General features: G+C 49.8%; 1 protein-coding gene across 2 annotated transcripts in view; it reads right to left on the reverse strand.

Moving 5' to 3' along the window:
• STX2 (syntaxin 2) overlaps positions 1–16874 on the reverse strand; it is a 31637-nt gene that overhangs the window by 8820 nt on the left and 5943 nt on the right. For both annotated transcript variants that reach the window (XM_031442466.2, XM_031442465.2), the window contains exons 2-8: positions 12443–12517; positions 8033–8132; positions 4921–4995; positions 3374–3447; positions 2612–2720; positions 929–1002; positions 670–807 (exon numbers count right to left, since the gene is read on the reverse strand). In XM_031442466.2, coding sequence (XP_031298326.2) covers positions 670–807; positions 929–1002; positions 2612–2720; positions 3374–3447; positions 4921–4995; positions 8033–8132; positions 12443–12517 — 645 coding nt within the window. The remainder of the gene's footprint in view (positions 1–669; positions 808–928; positions 1003–2611; positions 2721–3373; positions 3448–4920; positions 4996–8032; positions 8133–12442; positions 12518–16874) is intronic.

Genomic DNA, 16874 nt, shown 5'->3' on the forward strand with positions numbered 1-16874 from the left:
CGCACAGCAAGCACGAGCTTGGTTTATGGCGTGGCTGCAGCCCCTTTGGGGCTTATTCTTGTAAACGTTTCTCCCTACTGTTACTCTCATATAGCTCCTTGTAGAAAACTTCAAAACACACACACTTTAAAGAAGAAAACGAGGATTCCCAGAACCCCCTGCTGCTACACTGCTTGGCGCGCTTCTTTCCATCTGTGAATGCTGCTCCACGTCGCGGAGCGCACGCCGTGCTCACTTCTACACACACGCGCGCGCATATGGGTGTGCCACACACATTCACATCTGCACATACGTGCGTGTCTAGGTATACACACGTGTATACACACGCGCGCGCGCGCGCGCGTGCGAGGCTTCACATCTCCCTCTGATGCCAACCTGAGATTCCAGCGCAGCACTGTGTGTTTCATCAGCGACCCTCCATGAACAAAGCCTGAGCGGCCTACCCGCCGTGCTCTGGACATGCCCGAATTTAATTAACTAAACCAGTCCCTTGCTGTGCAAGGTTCAAGTTGTTTCCAGCATTTCAGTCTCACATGGCAATAACACTACAATCAGCCTTTGAATTATGAGACTGAACCCAAAACAATGGCCTTCCCAGGCCTGTGGGAACCAGACGCGCGCCCGTGCAAGCGCCTGCCCCGCCGCCAGGCGGTGACGGCGCGCGGCTACCTGCGTCTCCACAAGCACGGCCATGTCCACGAACACCTCATGCAGCTCCCGGATGCTGGTCTCCAGCCTCATGATGTCTTTGTGACGCGACTCAATTTCACTGAGAGCTTGTCTAGTGATTTGTGAATCTGATATGATCTTTGGAAAAAACAAGCAGAAGAGAAACACTAGTGACCTCACGACTGCTCTGGCAGCGAGAGGGAGAAAGCACATGTGCACGTACAAGCACGCGCGGTCACAAAGCCCCCCACATACTCACGTCTGACGTGAAAATGGAGGGGTTGCCACTTTCCAGCATCTCTTCGAGTTCATCATCGGTGGTGGTTTTTCCAGCTAAAATATTAACAAGTAAAACCTCCGTTCAGAATGCAGCAATATTTGAAAATGACGTTGGCACCCGTAAGTTAGCAGCTACAATCTGAGTTGCTAACATTTTTAAACAATGTTTTCCTAAACTTTCAAATGTATTTTCTTAGGCAAGTGTTAATGATGAAAGAAATTAACGTAAGACTCAGAAGCAGGAAGCACTGGAAACCGCTCATGAAAAACCTTAGGACTGGAACGAACAACAATGCTCAGTGTTAGCATGAACGAGAAGCAACTATAAAAAGGAAACTGACACACACACTCTGGGCAAATCAGTTTTCCTAAAAGGGTGACTCTGGCTGTGGGGAAGGGGACAGCTGAGCGCACGCGCTGAAGGGCGAGGATGCAGACGCAGCATCAGAGCGACCGGCATGAACACTTCCGGTCTCACTCCTTGAGTTAAACGTGTGGATGCTCTCTATGAACAGGTTCACAGGTTTTCGGAACGACCCAACTGATGATTACTAGTGTTCACACTCCGTGCCACAAAAGACAAAATTAAATGAGTAAATGTCATAATAATTAAAATAACACTTAATGTGAATGTTCCTAGCAGCATCATTCATAATCACCAAAAAGTGGAAACAACCCAAATGTTCATCCCCTGATGACTGAATAAACCTATCGTTAATGTGACCCATCCCCACGATGGACGTGATCCAACCATAAAGAGGCTGAAACACTGATAAACGCTACAATATGGTGGAGACTTGAAAACACTGTGCTCAGTGGAGGAGGCCAGTTTATGTCGACGTGCAAATAGGCAAATCTACAAATACGAGAGTAAACTGGCTGCTGCCTAGGGCTGGGGGAGGGAAGTGGAGTGACTGGTCACATGTCAGAGTTTCCTTTAGGGGTGATTAAAATGTTCTAAAATTGATTGTGCTAATATACTAAAACCACTGGGCTATACACTTGGAACATCATTCACATGGCATGTCAACTGTCTCTCAATAAAATTGTTACAGTGTCACTTAATGAGGTCCGTGCTCACCGCTCCTCCCCCTCCCCGAGTCCCTGGGGGGCAGAGCAGCCCAGCAGACCCGGTGCCCACACTGGGCCAGTGTTGCAGCTCGGAACCCTGCTCTTCCACGACGGGGAGTAAGCAAGCCCGCCTGACCTCTACCCAGCACGCGCACAGCCTCTGCCCAGGCTGAGCGTACACAGACATCCTGGGAAGGGAGTCCGGAGCAGGAGGGCACTGCCTGTCTGCTCACCAGACCTGCAGAACCATGAGAGACCCCCGGGAACGGTCTCCTGAGACGGGGCAGGAAGGGTAGGGGGACACGAAACTACTCCAGGAGATGATGGCTGAAAGTTTTCCAAATCTGATTAACCCTCTACAAGTCTGGTCAACAGAAAGTACTCTGAGGTCCACTCACCTAGAATTTCTGAAGGAGGTCAGTAAACAATAGGCTGGTTGATTCAATGAACAGGAAGCTCTGTAAGGGCTTTAGGTTTTACAGTACCGACAAAAACAGAGATGGAATCACTTTTTTGGAGTTACATACCTTCATGTCAGACCTTAAGGAAGAAAAATACGTTTTTAACAAAGACAGCATTTTCACTGACTCACTTATTTCCAGCTGCCTCTGTATCCGTCCTTTGCTTCGCTCCCGAAATAGAGTCTGAGCTTCATTATATTCTGTCATAACTTCCACAAACTTTCGAGACAGCACTGAATGCTGGCAACACAGGAAAAACTGGATCAATACATAATGGCCACTTCTGTTAAGTGATCAATGAAAATATTACATCCCAAAAATTCAAACTATTCAGCTACTTACTCCTTCAAGTGGAAAATAAGAGCAACTTACTCTGTAACGGAGTCTAAGCTGAGAACTCGACATGAACAAGTGTGCTTGATTTTCACAGTGACCCTGCTGCACTGTTACTGCCCCCATGTGACAGGAGGGAAAGCCAGGATTTAGAGAAGCCAGTAGGTCCATGGCTTCAGGCTGACTGGATCAGATTTGGCACCCAAGCACACTGCCCCCAGAGCCCAAATGTACAACCACCATCTGTCAGGCAGAGTTAAGTGGACTGAGTCCCACTGTGCTGCCCCGCAAACCCCTGCAGGGCGAGGGTCTCAGCGCCAGCACTGCAAGGATTCGGGTGATTCTCTGGTCTTCAGAACAGAACTCTGTTGATGGGTTGAACAGATTTTTTTTTTCCTTCGTAATACAGAGGTAATCTAAACACTATGCCTTTCTTACGCGGAAATGTTGTGAGGATTCGTGGGACAGTAAAGACGAAATTATTGTGAATCTGGAAGAAGAAAGTAAAGAGGCCTAATTCTTGGACATCACTCCAATCTAGACGAGGCTGACAGTCAAACCTGGGTTCTTCGTATCCGAAGATCCACCGAAGTCCGGTTCTCACTCTCATCTTGATCAAAACTCTGCTCAATAGCTAGAAACACAAGAAAGAGTTACCTTTTAAACTAAAAAAAAAAAAAAAAAAGTTTTTCAAGCCCTATCTCAAATTTATCTTTTCAACTACTAATAAATGTATGAATTTTGGTAATCATTTATTGATAATATTACAAAATAAAGCCAGATGTTACAGCTTAACGTTTAAAAGAAAAAAAGCTGAACCTGATCCGGTTTGGAGAACTTAACTATCAATTGACAGGAACTGCCGAGGACGGTGGAACCTGTTAGGTGACATCAGAGGGGGGAAGTCAGCGAAACTGCAACATGGCAACTTTGGATGGACTAATGTCCTGGCTTCTCCAACCAAAAAAAAAGGGCTGGGGGCAAAGATGGAAGGAGAAACCAATCTAAAGAAATTTTGAGTGACATATCGACAACCACAGTGTATAGTCCTTATTTGGAACCCAATTCAAACAAACTGTTAAAAAAAAAATTAAAAGATCATTGGGGAAGTCTAAATCCTGATTGGCTGGTTTATAATAAATAATAGTATTTAATGTGACTTAGCGGGTGGGTATAGCTCAAGTGGTAGAGTGCACACTTAGCACGCATAAGGTTCAATTCCCAGTACCTCCTCTAAAACACAAACCAACCAACCTAATTATGTGCCCCCCTCAAACAGTTTTAACAAATTAGAAAAAAAAAATGTAACTTAGATGTAATAATAGTATTACAGTTGTATTTTGGAGGGAAATCCTTGTTTTAGAAATACACACTGAAGACCATATGCTGGTAAAGTCTGGGATGTCTGGGATTGGTTGCAAAACCAACCAGGTTGGGTGGGGGCCACTGAGGACTGTGGAGCTGAAGGTCATGGACACTGGCTCCACCCCCATATATGTCTGAAATTTCCCATAATAAAGGCCTTGATCTTCAGAGACATTCTTGATTTGAATGTTATTTTGCAAAAATTAAATGCAATGTGTCTTTCTACCATATCAAGAAAACACCACCTCTGGGTTAAGTCCCAGAGGAAAGCTGTAAACCTCTTGGGATCCACTGATGTTGAAACTGAGCCATCAACTAAGCTGAATTGTACTAAATGTTCAAAAGAGCTCGTCAACTAAACCCTGAAGAAGAATCTGGTGATTCACTTTAAAGGCTGCTCACCTGCTCAAGGGCCTTGAGTTTGGCCCGAAACTACACCAATAAACATACAGCGTAAAAGGTGAACAGTGTGCAGGTGCTTGCTCTTGCTGAATATGAATTAGTGCTTAACAGCCACGAGCTTCAGCTCCTGGTATGTGCTCCCCAGAGCTGGGAGTTCAAGAATTCTAGGACAGTGTATAACTTAGACAAGGCTTACTATTCCAGGTATATACAAGTAATTTAAAGTGCTCACAATTTTAACTTTTGAAGATGTAAAAGCATAAAAATTATAAAGAAGAAAATAATAATTTCCCACATTCCCAATGTCAATGATTACACATAATCAAAACTTTAAACTCACACTTTAACTTGGTCCGAATTTTATTAGCAGTTTTCTTGATTTCTTTGTTCAGATCTTCAAGCTCTTCTTTTATTTCTGTGAAATTTAAAATAAAAAAAGATACCTGAGCTATGATATCCAAAACAGCATGTCCTACAAACTTAGACAGAACAATGTTCTCTGTTAACTTTCAGGTTTGTCTTTTTCTTAAAAACTGCTTGTGCCACCAGCTCTCAGAGTGTGGGTCCCGGACCAGCAGCTTCAGTGTCAGGTAGGAGTTCCGTAGAAATGCAAGTTCCTGGGCCCCACCCCAACCTACTCAATAGGAAACTTGGCTGGCTGGGCCAGTCACGTGACTCAACAAGGCCTCCCGGGGTTCCTGGCGCACACCCAGGTTTGAGGATGGCTGATGTACCAACTAACTGATGAAACAGTTCACAGAATCCATTGCTAACCTAGACCTGAAAAAGGAAAGCAGAAATGTAACCATGTGCTGGGGGGAATAGTTCCTCCCATATATTTCATTTCTTTTCTGCTATCTACTCTAACCCCGGTGGGCCCTGGTGGGAGGGCTGGACCCCCTCACCGTGTCTGGGGAAGGCGAGTGGAGGAAGGGGTCCAGGGGGAAGTGCACCTGCAGCAGAAGGGTTGGGCAGGGGCGGGCCCAGCTGAGGACACGATGCGCCAGAGCCAGGGCCGGGGTACAGCTGGGGACCCTGAGCAGCTGCAGGAGCACCCCAACCGAGGCTGCGACTGCGGGGTCAGCCCCTTCCCAGCGGGCGGCCCACAGGGGACTCCCCTCCCAGGATAAGGAAGCCCTGGCGGGGGTCACCCGGGATGGAGGCTCTGGACCTGCCTGCTAACACAGCGCGCAGGGCTCAGGCGGCAGTGAGAGGAATGAAAGGGGCACTGCCGTACTGACGCGACACGCCACAGAAGTGGGTGCTCAGGCTGCACTGGTCAAGGCAGGACTTCCGGTCACAGAGGGAACGGCGTGTTGGCAGCATCCTCTTCAGTGGGCAGGCAGTCTCATCGGCCCTCTGCTGACCACAGAGGGCTGCACAAAATGGTTTAAGATGCTTAAAGGTGTCATAAAGCCAAAATGGCAGGAAAGAAGATTCAAGAGAAGGCAACCCAGAGAAGTGCCCAGCGACCGGAGGCGCTCTCCCCTGAGGCAGCTGAGGCCCGAGAAGCCAAGAAGCACAGCGAGCCCGCAGGCGCGCGGGGAGGAGGGCGGGCGGGGCAGCCCGACCCCAGGCTGGCCAGGCTGCCATATGGCTCCACCAGGGCCACTGCGCTCAGAGCCCTTCTGGGCGCCCACCCAGGGGCCTGCGCAGGGTGGCCGGGGCTCCAGCTTCCCCTGCCTGCCCGCCCGGGCGGGGACAGCAGCCCAGGGCCAGGTGCCTCCTCCTGGCACTTCCAGGGCTGGCACTGTGGGGCAGGAGTTACTGTATTTTTCTTTCCAAACACCAACTTAAGTAAGCAGTTAGATGTCACTTCCTACATTTTGGTTCCATTCTGTTTTGAAACAGACAAAAAGCAATCATTCTCTTTAGGCCCAAGGGACGACTGTGAAGCACTAAGAGCTCTAAATTCACTCAAGCAATCGTATCTGCTCTTACTTGGTGACGAAAGTTTAGGGAGGCAAATTTCTCAGAAAAAAAAAAAAAAAAAACAATACACTAACATTTATTCAAATTCAACTTCTCCAAGAATCAAGCAAGATGCTAACAGGTGTTACGTAAAAGTTCTGTGGGCAAACACTCTGGCAAAACCACTACCTGAGCAAAGGGAAAGAGGTTTCTTCGTGCAGGACTTCCCAGAGCCTCCATGACGCTTAGCACACTGTAACTCTCCAAGCAGGGGACGGGGTGTAAAGACGACCCCACAGAACTTGCTTCATAAACTAGCCAATGAGATTCCCACTCCAGGGGCCCCACACTTCAGGAAACATTCTTCTAAATCATAAGACAGGGCATCTACAGACACGCAAAGCAGTATTCTACAAGAATGCAAAATCTGATAAAAATGAGTTCCTTTTCAATTTAATGCCGAGCTCTTTCTTCAGTGTACGGCCACACCAAACAATCTGCTAACTCTCCCCCGAGACTGAGAATCAGTGTCCCCACCGCCACCCCTACTCATGCTGTATGGAAGGTCAGGGAAGTCAGTCAACTGAAAACGAAAAGCCTAAGGACTCAGGGACAACTGTCATTATCCACAGAGGACGTGACTGGGTGCAGAGAAGGCCCAACAGAATCTACCGAGAAATTGCTGAAATCAGTAACTAGGCAAGATAATGGGATACAAGATCAACATGCAAATCCTGCTGTATTTCTATATATAGAAACAATCAGAAAATAAAAGTTACAGCAGAGACTATCTACACTGGCGTGAAAGGTGTGTGAGGCCTTGACGCGACCCCTGTGGGACACTACTGAGAGCAATGAAAGACGGCGTGAGTAGAGGGACAGTCACTTTCATGGATTAAAACTCTCGGTATTAACACCCCCCCAGAAAAGGGGTATGGATCCCAATTTGCAGTCTCTGGCTTATCAGCCAGATCCATCTTACTTTTAAAAGTTTGCAAAATTTATCAGTTCAGATCAAGGAAACACTTTCTCGTAACCTCCAATGCCTGGTGCTCGGTTAATTTAAAATCACGTGGTCACACGCTGCCACCAGACACTGAGAACAGCACACTCCACACAGAAGTCTCTGCTTAGGACTTGAGACCGCCTCTTCGTCTGTTCTTCATCTTTAAGCCTGCTCTAACAAGTACTGTTTCCGAAATCAATCTCTTACTTTCATCTAAACACAAAATTCTATTACTCTTGTTTAGCTGTGAACATACTCCAGATCTAAGGCCAGTCACTGACACAGCCCCAAACTCCCGCAAAGCCACCTTTCTGTAGCCTTGCGGACGCCCCGCATCAGTGGTCCTCACCCCGGCTGAACAATGGACAGACGCCTCGGCTCACCCAGACCAGACTCATCAGAATCCTGAGGTCGGGCCCGCCAGCCTCTAGCACTGGGACGACCCCCAGCCCAGTCTCATGAGCTGCCAGGCTGAGGCCTGTGTCACAGACAGACAGACAGACAGACACACTTCTTTTCAAAACCAACGACTTACTTCCTTCTGGGTTTGGTGCAGAGAGGATGATGCTGTGGTTTTTCTTTACATCTTCAACATGCTGAGCTATTTTAGCTATGCTGCTTCTGATCTCCTCAACCTAGGAGAGACAGAAAGCCATCACCACGGTGGCAAGTTCAAATCTGCTACCATTTTTCGTTACCTAAAAAGGGAAGGAGAAAGGAGGGAAGTAAAGGAATGATTATCACATAAAGAAATAACAACCTTTTCGCATCTGTTTAATTTAAAAAATAATGGGAAACATATCACATTAAAACATCTACCTTTATGACCAAGGCAACATCAACCAACATTCACCCGCAAAACCCACAAGGCTGTGAAAAGGTTTACAGCCGAGACGCAGCATCACTGCAGCTGACGGCAACTCCAAGCACCCAGTGCCCCTGCGGTGCCCCGCGCAGACGGCAGGGGAGCTCGCCCGGCACAACACGCTGGCAAGAACATTCTCTGAGAGCAGGTTTCACAGCTGGCACAGCCAAGCTTTCTCATTATTTTTTGCCTCTTATAGTCTAAATGATTCAATGCTTGTTTACAAATGTAATGCACTCATTAGCAAGGTTTGTCCAGGTGGATTCGTAACATTATCTTCAGAAACCTCTGTGGTGGGCTGAATACCGTCCCCCAGATGTCCAGGTCCTCATCCCCGGAACCGGTGACTGTTCCCTTACACGGCAAAAGAAATTGCAGGTGTGACTAGAGGAAGGCCTGCAGGACGAGGGCACAGGCCAGCCCGGACTCCCCAGGTGGGCCCTCGATACAATCACAAGGGTTCTCAGGAGAGAGAAGCAGGGGGAGACGTGGCTACAGAAGAAGGCACACGACTGGGGAAGCAAGAGGCAACGCTGCTGGCCTGGGAGACGGAGGCAGGGACCACGAGCCAAGGATGCAGCGCCAGGGCTGGACAGGCTGGGAAATGGATTCTCCCCTCGGGCCTCCGGGCCTGGGACCCTGCTGGCCCCTTGATCTCACCCCAGTGAAACCAGTCTGGACCTCTGGTCTCCAGAAACAAAGAGGATAAATCTGTGCTGTTTTCAACTACTAAGTTTGTGCAGCCCTTGGGAATTAAGCACAACTTCCACATTTAAGAGATCAGGGAAACCCCAAAGCCCACTAACGGGGGACTTGTTAGGTTACATTATGGAACTAACACAAAGGTATGAAAAGGTCTCCAGGATCTATATTAAGTTAAAAACAAGCGAATAATAAACCAAAAGAAAGAAAGAGAGAAAGAAAAAAACAAACCCAGAAAGTGCAGAACAAAACATATATAAGCATTAGCAATGATGCAGGAAAGAGGTCAACACAGGCACAGAATAACTTGCAGATGTTAACATTTACATGAAGAAACACTGGGACATCTAAACAAGAAACTAAAAAAAGCGTCACCTGTGGAGCAGAGAGGTGAGAAAACAGAGCAAGTGAGGACAGGAGCGGGAGCTCGGTCACCCCCGTGTGCACCTTCCACGTCACTTCCCAACCACGGGGAAGGACACCGCGGCGGGACACAGACGTGAGGAGCCCTACCGCCAAGCGCAGCCCACGGATGTGGTCTCGGGACCTCTGTCCTGGAAAGTCACCGAAGGCCCCAGAGAGCTCTGGCTCCTGTAGGCCGCAGCTCTCCACAGGTAACTGCCACCGCGGAGAAGCAGCTTCGACGTGCGTTCATTCAGTTGAAACAGTAACTACAAGCCCACTGCGCGTGTGGTATACGCCCACACCCGAACCCTGTGACCGTGACCTTGCAGGGCAAAGGGACTTTCAGGTGTGATTAGTCTGGATTGGTATTACCTTGGACTCTCTGGGCTGTTCTAACGTAACCACAAGGGTTCTTATAAAACGGAGGCAACAGGATCAAATTTTGAAAAAAGAGGTGTGATCAGACCGGCAAAGGCCACAGCAGTGTGCTTCGGGGAGAGGGAGGGGCCACATGCCAGGAACGCGGGCGCCTCTGGAAGCTGGAAACACGTCCCCCAGAGCCTGGAGAGGGAGCTCAGCCCTGCGCACACCTGGACGTGGGCCCCCGCGGCTCCCTTCTGGCTTCTGACCTCCAGACTGTAAGGCAGAAATGTGTGCTGTGTGAAGCCACTGCGTGCGGGGGAAGCTATCAGCAGCCGTGGGAAACTAAGACGCATGCTAAGATGAATAATGTATTTTCCCCAAACGTCAGTAAAGGAAGAGCAGTGATCTGCACTTCCCAGCAAACGGAGGGCGTCCTGATTCTGACGTCTGCTTCTGCGTTTGGCCTGCTGGGCTGTCACACCGCATGTGGCCTCTAGGATGCTCCGCCACCAGCCACCGGAGAGGGGATGGTGGGGGAGGCAAACGTCCTGGCGTTATCAGGAAAGTGGTTTTGGCCACATGAACTCTGCAGAAGGGTCTTGGGGCCCCAGGGCACGTTTTGAAAACACATGTTATCAGAGGAGAGTCTAACAAAGAATTCTGCTTTCATGGCTATTTTATCAGGCCTGGGCGCTACTTCCACTTACAATTTGTACAGAACTTCACAAACTTATAATTTAATTTTATTAATCATGGAAAAAAACACAAAATTAAAACTGATTCTTTTAAATTTTTTGTGATTTTACCGTGACAGCTTAAACACAAATAATGACTTTTTGGTTTTAGTGCACAGATCTACGTTTCAATTAGCCACCTTTAAGGCACCATTTCTGAAGTAAATCAGTGGTATGCACCTGTCTCAAAGTAGAAAAGATACTGTTTTACCTCTTGGAGGGTTCTGTATCACACACCACCAGCACCTCTGCAGCAGAAGCCTCCGTGTGGCCCCAAGGAGGAGACTGCTGGCCCAGCTCAGCACCAGGAGGGAAGGGCCACCGCAACTGCCCTTTATGTCCACCTCACGTCACCATCACAAAAAGGAGACTCCCTGGCCGCCCGTCAGAGCACTATTTGTCTTAACCAAACACGGGTCATGAGCAACACACGTATCTTTCTGCAAAGTTCTATGTGATATTTAAGCTCTGAATGCCATTTTCTGAAAAAGAGTTTGTATTAGCAAGTAACACTTGCTTCTGTTTGTCTAAGAAGCCATTTCACAGAAATCAACCACAAACTAAATCAACTATTTAACACATGAAACCGAACTTAAGTTAGAATCAAATGCTGTATTTTATTAACATATTCCATACTTTCAAATCCACGTGTTGACAGTCCAGTTTAGGCTGTCAATGGATTTAAGAGTCTATTGAAACTATTAGACTAGATTCAGCACAATCAAAACAAACCCTGCAAGTAAAGTTTTCATCATTAAAAAATTATACCGAAAACGTTTCTTTTCTTCATGTTTAATAATCAAAATATTTGTTCTCTGACTCAATTTCAAAAATTTGATATTATGCAAAATTTGATCAACTATTCCTTAGGTTTAAGAATGTAAACAGGGAAATGTATTCAATTTCTTGTAATAACATATAATAGAAAAGAATCTGAAAAAAAAGTATGTATATGTGTAACTGAACCACTTTGTTGTACACCTGAAACTACCACTGTAAATCAACTACACTTCAATTAAAAAAAAAAAAGATAATTTAAGCATGATGGCAGCCTAGAAACAGCCCTGGGGAGCTAAGAGGGAGAGGGAAAAGCCTCGCGGTGAAGCCCAGAGAACTGACAGGTATGAGGGCAGATCCGAGGATGCAGGTCCGGGGCAGTGGCCTCTGTGCTGATGGCTCAGAGAAAGGCCCGCTGACCGACGGCCACACGGAGGAGCTTCCTCAGGTACATTTCTGCTCACGTGTGAGCCCTCCAGGAGAGAAGTCCCATCTGACCGAGGGTCCGACGTTCTGAAACGTGGGAAGCCTCTCTGATCCACGCCATCAAGGCAAGGGCCTCACCCCTGCTCCGGGGAGCGGCCTCGCTGTGTGCACGGTGCACTCCAGACTCAGCACGACCAGCAGCCGGGGCAGCACTGCTGCCAGGACTCCCGCTCGCAAGGACCAAGTGACCACTGGGCACAAGTGAGAACTTGTAAATATCAGAGGGTGTGGCAGGGTCTCTCCGAGGTACCCTGCTCTGGGAGGAGGGCTAACAGCCACTGGGAGCAGCATGAGCCCATGGGCAGCGCACCGCCCCCCCAAGCACCTCCCGGCCTGAGGGCGTCCGCCTCCTCCTCGTGGGCGGGGGCGGAGGGATGAGTCTGCTGTCCCCACATCCAAGGCCACCGCCTCAGCCCCCCAAGGCAATGAGCAGGAAGAACGGCTCAACAGTAACGACTACTTCAGTAGCACCATGTATCACCATCATGTAATTCCACCACCAACTTTTTAAAATATCAGTTTCTGTATTATTTCAAATATGACCACTGCACAGCTACATTAACATAATGATGTTTAAAGACAGAGAGTCTGGGTTTCATTGAATGACTCTTACCTGATGGAAGAAATCGTCCATAAAATGGTCCTTTTCAACAACAACAGTTGTGTCCCCGTCATCATTTTTCCTACACTAAAATGAAAAAACATAAAACGTAAAATTCTGGTTTTAAAACTTTTCATGTAGGCGCAGACAGTGAACTGACGGACAAAAGCTACCCTGTGCCTACAAGATCTCAACTCCCTGAGAGCAGCGGAGTGCAAGGAGCCGGCAGCCCGCCGGGCCCGCGACCCGGACCCTGACCCCTGACCCCGGCCAAGGCCGGGGCGGGGCGGACGGCTGCATGCCTGGGGAAGCAGCCCCAGCCCAGGACAGCAGCTGGGCTTCCCAGGACTGAGCAGGGGACAGCCGTCCGTCCTCACAACGCAGGTCAACAAAGCACAAGCCAGCTCTCTCCCCCATGAGTGAGGCCGCTCGCGCTGCACGTTCTCTGTGGAGACGAGGAACACTGACACCGCTGCCAACTCTTCTAGGCTATACGATGATTTTCAACGACCTTTCACACTTACTAGCTGTTTATCATTTTTCCCTGAGTAATGCCCAGCCACGCCCACATGAGTCATCAATAAACGCCTTAACAAGGAAAAGACTTAGCCAAGAAGATAGTAGTGAGTAAAACTGAGGGAGCAGCCCCTGTGATGCTCACTGGGCAGAGCCAAGCTAACTGTTAGGAACCAGGTCGCGTGACAGGTTTCAAATAACATCAAAGAGTAAAGACTGAGATATTCCAGGCCAACGGTTCTCCAACTTGAGGTGAATCAGAAGCTCCTGGAGGGCTGGGTCTCTGACTCAGCAGGGCTAGGGAGGGGCAGGCTATGAATTTGAGGACACTCTAGAATATTCCAGAATGTTGCCACATTTCAACAAGTTCCAGGTGAGGCTTCTGGTCCAGGTGCTCCCCTTGAAGAACTACCCTTCTGCACAGGCAGAACATCCTAACCGTGAGAAGTCTCTGGTGGGAAGAAAGCGACTTCTGTCTGCAGCTATGGGGTGGCGGGGACAATGTCAGACACTGGGGCCTGGCGTCTGGACCACACAGTGTTCATCCAAGTCATGTGATGCAAAATCCAGTAAGAGCTGTGGAATTCGAGAGGAAAAAGGAAAGGAACCCTGCCAGAACACAGCGCAGGAAGCCGTTCTGAACCATCTCCCCGAGGACACAAGGATGAGTCAGCTCAGTTCCGACCTTGCCGCAGCAGAGGTGGCGGTGCATTTCAGGAATTCTCTTAACCCTTGGGAAAGTCGAAGTCTTTAACCGCTGGAAGTCTGAAGTGTAGCTTTATTGACCTACAACCCAGGAATAATTTGGAAACAAAATTCCACTAAAGTTAGCTAAGAAAAATTCTGCAAAATTAATAAATGTTTAAGAAAGCACAATAAATCCTCCCCCTGCACCATCCACAGCCCTCACTAAGGCAAACCGATTCTGGCCTAAAAATCAACAGTAAACTTTCACCACCCCGTGGGAGATCTGACGGCATCTCCCTTAGCCGGGGCCTCTTCTGGGCACAGATAAGACAATCCGTCAGGGTGAAAGGAGAAGAAACGTGCTTCTCTAAGATAGAGGCATGAGCCCCCTACACACGGGGCTTCTATAAGGGGACTGTGCAGAGTGCGTTACCAACGGGGCGACACAGCACTGAAGCAGCAGGGCAACGTCCGACTTCCGCGGGGGGAGCAGAGCCACCTCGCGATGGCAGATGGCGCAGGTGCTGTCCAGCTGCAGGCAGGGACCGGCCGCCTCTCAGAGCTCCTGAACGCACTCCCCCGAACGACTCTCCCTTCTCCTCCCGCTGGCTCCCCAGGGCCTCCCCGAGTGGTTTTCCCGGCAGTGCCCTGAGCTGCGCTGAGCCACCACCCTGCTCTCTCATGACTCCAGCTGTCCACCAAGAGGCTGGAATTAAGCAGCAGTGCTAGAGAACGAGTTTCATTTGTGTTCCGTCCACAGGACAAGTGTTATGGGCTGAATTGTCCCTCAAAATAGGTGTTGCTCACCCCCAGGACCTCAGCCTGTGACCACTATTTGGTAAAAGGGCCTATGAAGGTGGAGTCAGTTAAGAGGAGGTCGTGCTGGAGCAGGGTGGGCCCTGAGCACAACGTGCCTTGAGTCCATGTGAGAAGAGACACACACACATGGGCGGATGGCCGTGTGATGAGGGAGACAGAGGTGGAGTGCCCAGGACTGCCAGCCCCCCAGGAGATAAACAGCAGGCGGGATTCTCCCCACCAGGTTCAGGGTAGTGTGGCCCTGGCATCCCGACCTCAGGCTTCTGACCTCCAGAGCTGGGAGCACGCAGCTCTGTGGTTTTCAGGCCCCCAGCCAGTGGCACTGTTCTGAGAGCCCCAGGTGATTCACACTCCAAGTAAGGACGGAAGCACATCGGCCCCATCCTTTCTTTAATGAACCGTGCTAATTAGCCAAGACAGTCACCTTAGCTCTCCCAGCAAGTAAACAGTGCCGTCTAGAGGAAAGGTCACCACTTCAGGAGTTGCAGATCTGGGTTCTAACCTGCTTACCAGGAGCGCGTGGACCTCTCAGAGTCTGTCCCCTGTGAGGTGGCGAAGACACCTGCCCCTCCTTCGGAGCTGGGCGGGGCTGCAAGCAGAGCTGCTCACCTGGGCTTCAGAAGTGGCATTATTTTCACAGGGAGAGCATGAACCAATAAAGGCTTTTAAAGTCGTTTCTGGTCCATGCTCTTAATTCCCAGCAAAGGAGCACTTGGAGACAGAGCGGCCAGCAGCCGGCCAGCAGCAGAGAGTAACGCGAAGGCCACCCCACCCACGCCGCCGCAGGGCCCCTCTCCGGTCCGCAGAGGGCGGTGCGCACGCAGGGCATGGGGACACAGAGGGCCGGCCCACCCCATCCCCCGGGGCCACCTGGGGCCTGTGCACACCTCCACAGCAGACACATCCTGGACAGCCAATCAACGTGCCACGGCCTCCAGGCCAAGATGCAGCGCAGCTACTGGAACCAGGGTGCCCTGCCCTCACAAAACTCACCACTCCGCCAACTCTCAAACCACGAGAGTGGCCCTTTACCTCCAGCTCACAGTCACTGAGCAACTTAAAATACTTTACGTAGGGGTCCTGATAACTTTAAGATCCCCATTCAGCCAGGAGGAGGTGAAGGGCCGCCCCAGACATTCAGGGTGGAGAGTGCCTTGACCATCAGATTCTGAAAGCCCTTGCTCTTAGAAATGTACAGTCCCCCTCCTCCCAGAGGGGCTTCACCTCGAGCTCTCCATGCAAAGCCTGGCTCCCAGGCGCACCTCCGAGCCCCCCCACTCCCCGCCGCAACACCGTCCTCCCCCACCACTGGCACCCTCGGCGGGGTTTAACCATCCCCACAGGGCCCGCATTTCCCTGTCTCCCTGTGGCTGACCACTCTTCTCAGCTAGGGGTCTCGGGAGGAAAAGATGCTGTCTCGTGCAGCTTGGGGCCAGGAACAACACGGTCAGATGTCACCACAGAAGTAGTTAACTTACTGCGAATTCAACCAAATAAGCACAGGGAAGGGGAGCGAATGAACCTGAAAGTTGTTCCTCAATGTACCCATCACCTGGGTTCAACGATGGTCCACCTGGTACACACCACCACTCCCCCCGCCCCTGGACGCTGGGTCACCTCCAGGCAAATCCCACACGTGAGATGCCCACTGTGTGCATGACACACCACCACCCTGAGCTCACTACTTCACCTCCGCTCTGGGAAAGAAACTCGTATTTATTTCATGGCTCAGGAGACAGTTTCCAATGTGACACTCTGTCTCCGGGAAGTCAGTCACTTAACTGTCACATCACATACTAACCACACTCCGTGCAGCAGGCAGTGAACAACCACTCACTCTAGAGCCTCAGCTCCTCCTGGACGCTGAGACCCACGTGGCATATGTGATCTTCATGCACAAAGCCACTCACTTGCTGCTAAATCATGTTTCTCTACCTGCAGACCAAGAAGGAGCCGGATAACCAGCAGTCTGTTTTCTCTACTGCCTTCTCTTCCCCTATTTTTAAACCTAAAGCTTGTATTTCTTAGTTCTGTCTGGAATTCTCAAAACTACGAAACATTAGGAAACAGACCCAACAATACCACCTCCGCTTTCCCAGTCACAAAAAAGAAACAGGAAATGACTGCCAAGCGAGGCTGTCTCATCCGAGCTGCACTGCTGCCCGCCTCAGTCCTGCGGGGGCCACGTGCAGCCTCTGCAGCTGGGATGCGCGGCCCGGGCCATAGCCGCTGGCCGCCCGCGACAGGCGCCTGCAGTAACAGAACGATGGTGGCACAGCGTGTACTAAAGGCAGCGGGAACACTCCTGTATGACACACTGGGTTTCCATAGTGTCAAAGTGCAAGATAAATATTCAAACATCAGCACTCCGTTTCTGGTCAATTTGAAGACTTCTCCTTAGAGGAGCATTACATTAAAAATG

Source organism: Camelus dromedarius, chromosome 31 (genome assembly GCF_036321535.1).
Source record: "Camelus dromedarius isolate mCamDro1 chromosome 31, mCamDro1.pat, whole genome shotgun sequence".
NCBI classification, from domain to species: domain Eukaryota; kingdom Metazoa; phylum Chordata; class Mammalia; order Artiodactyla; family Camelidae; genus Camelus; species Camelus dromedarius.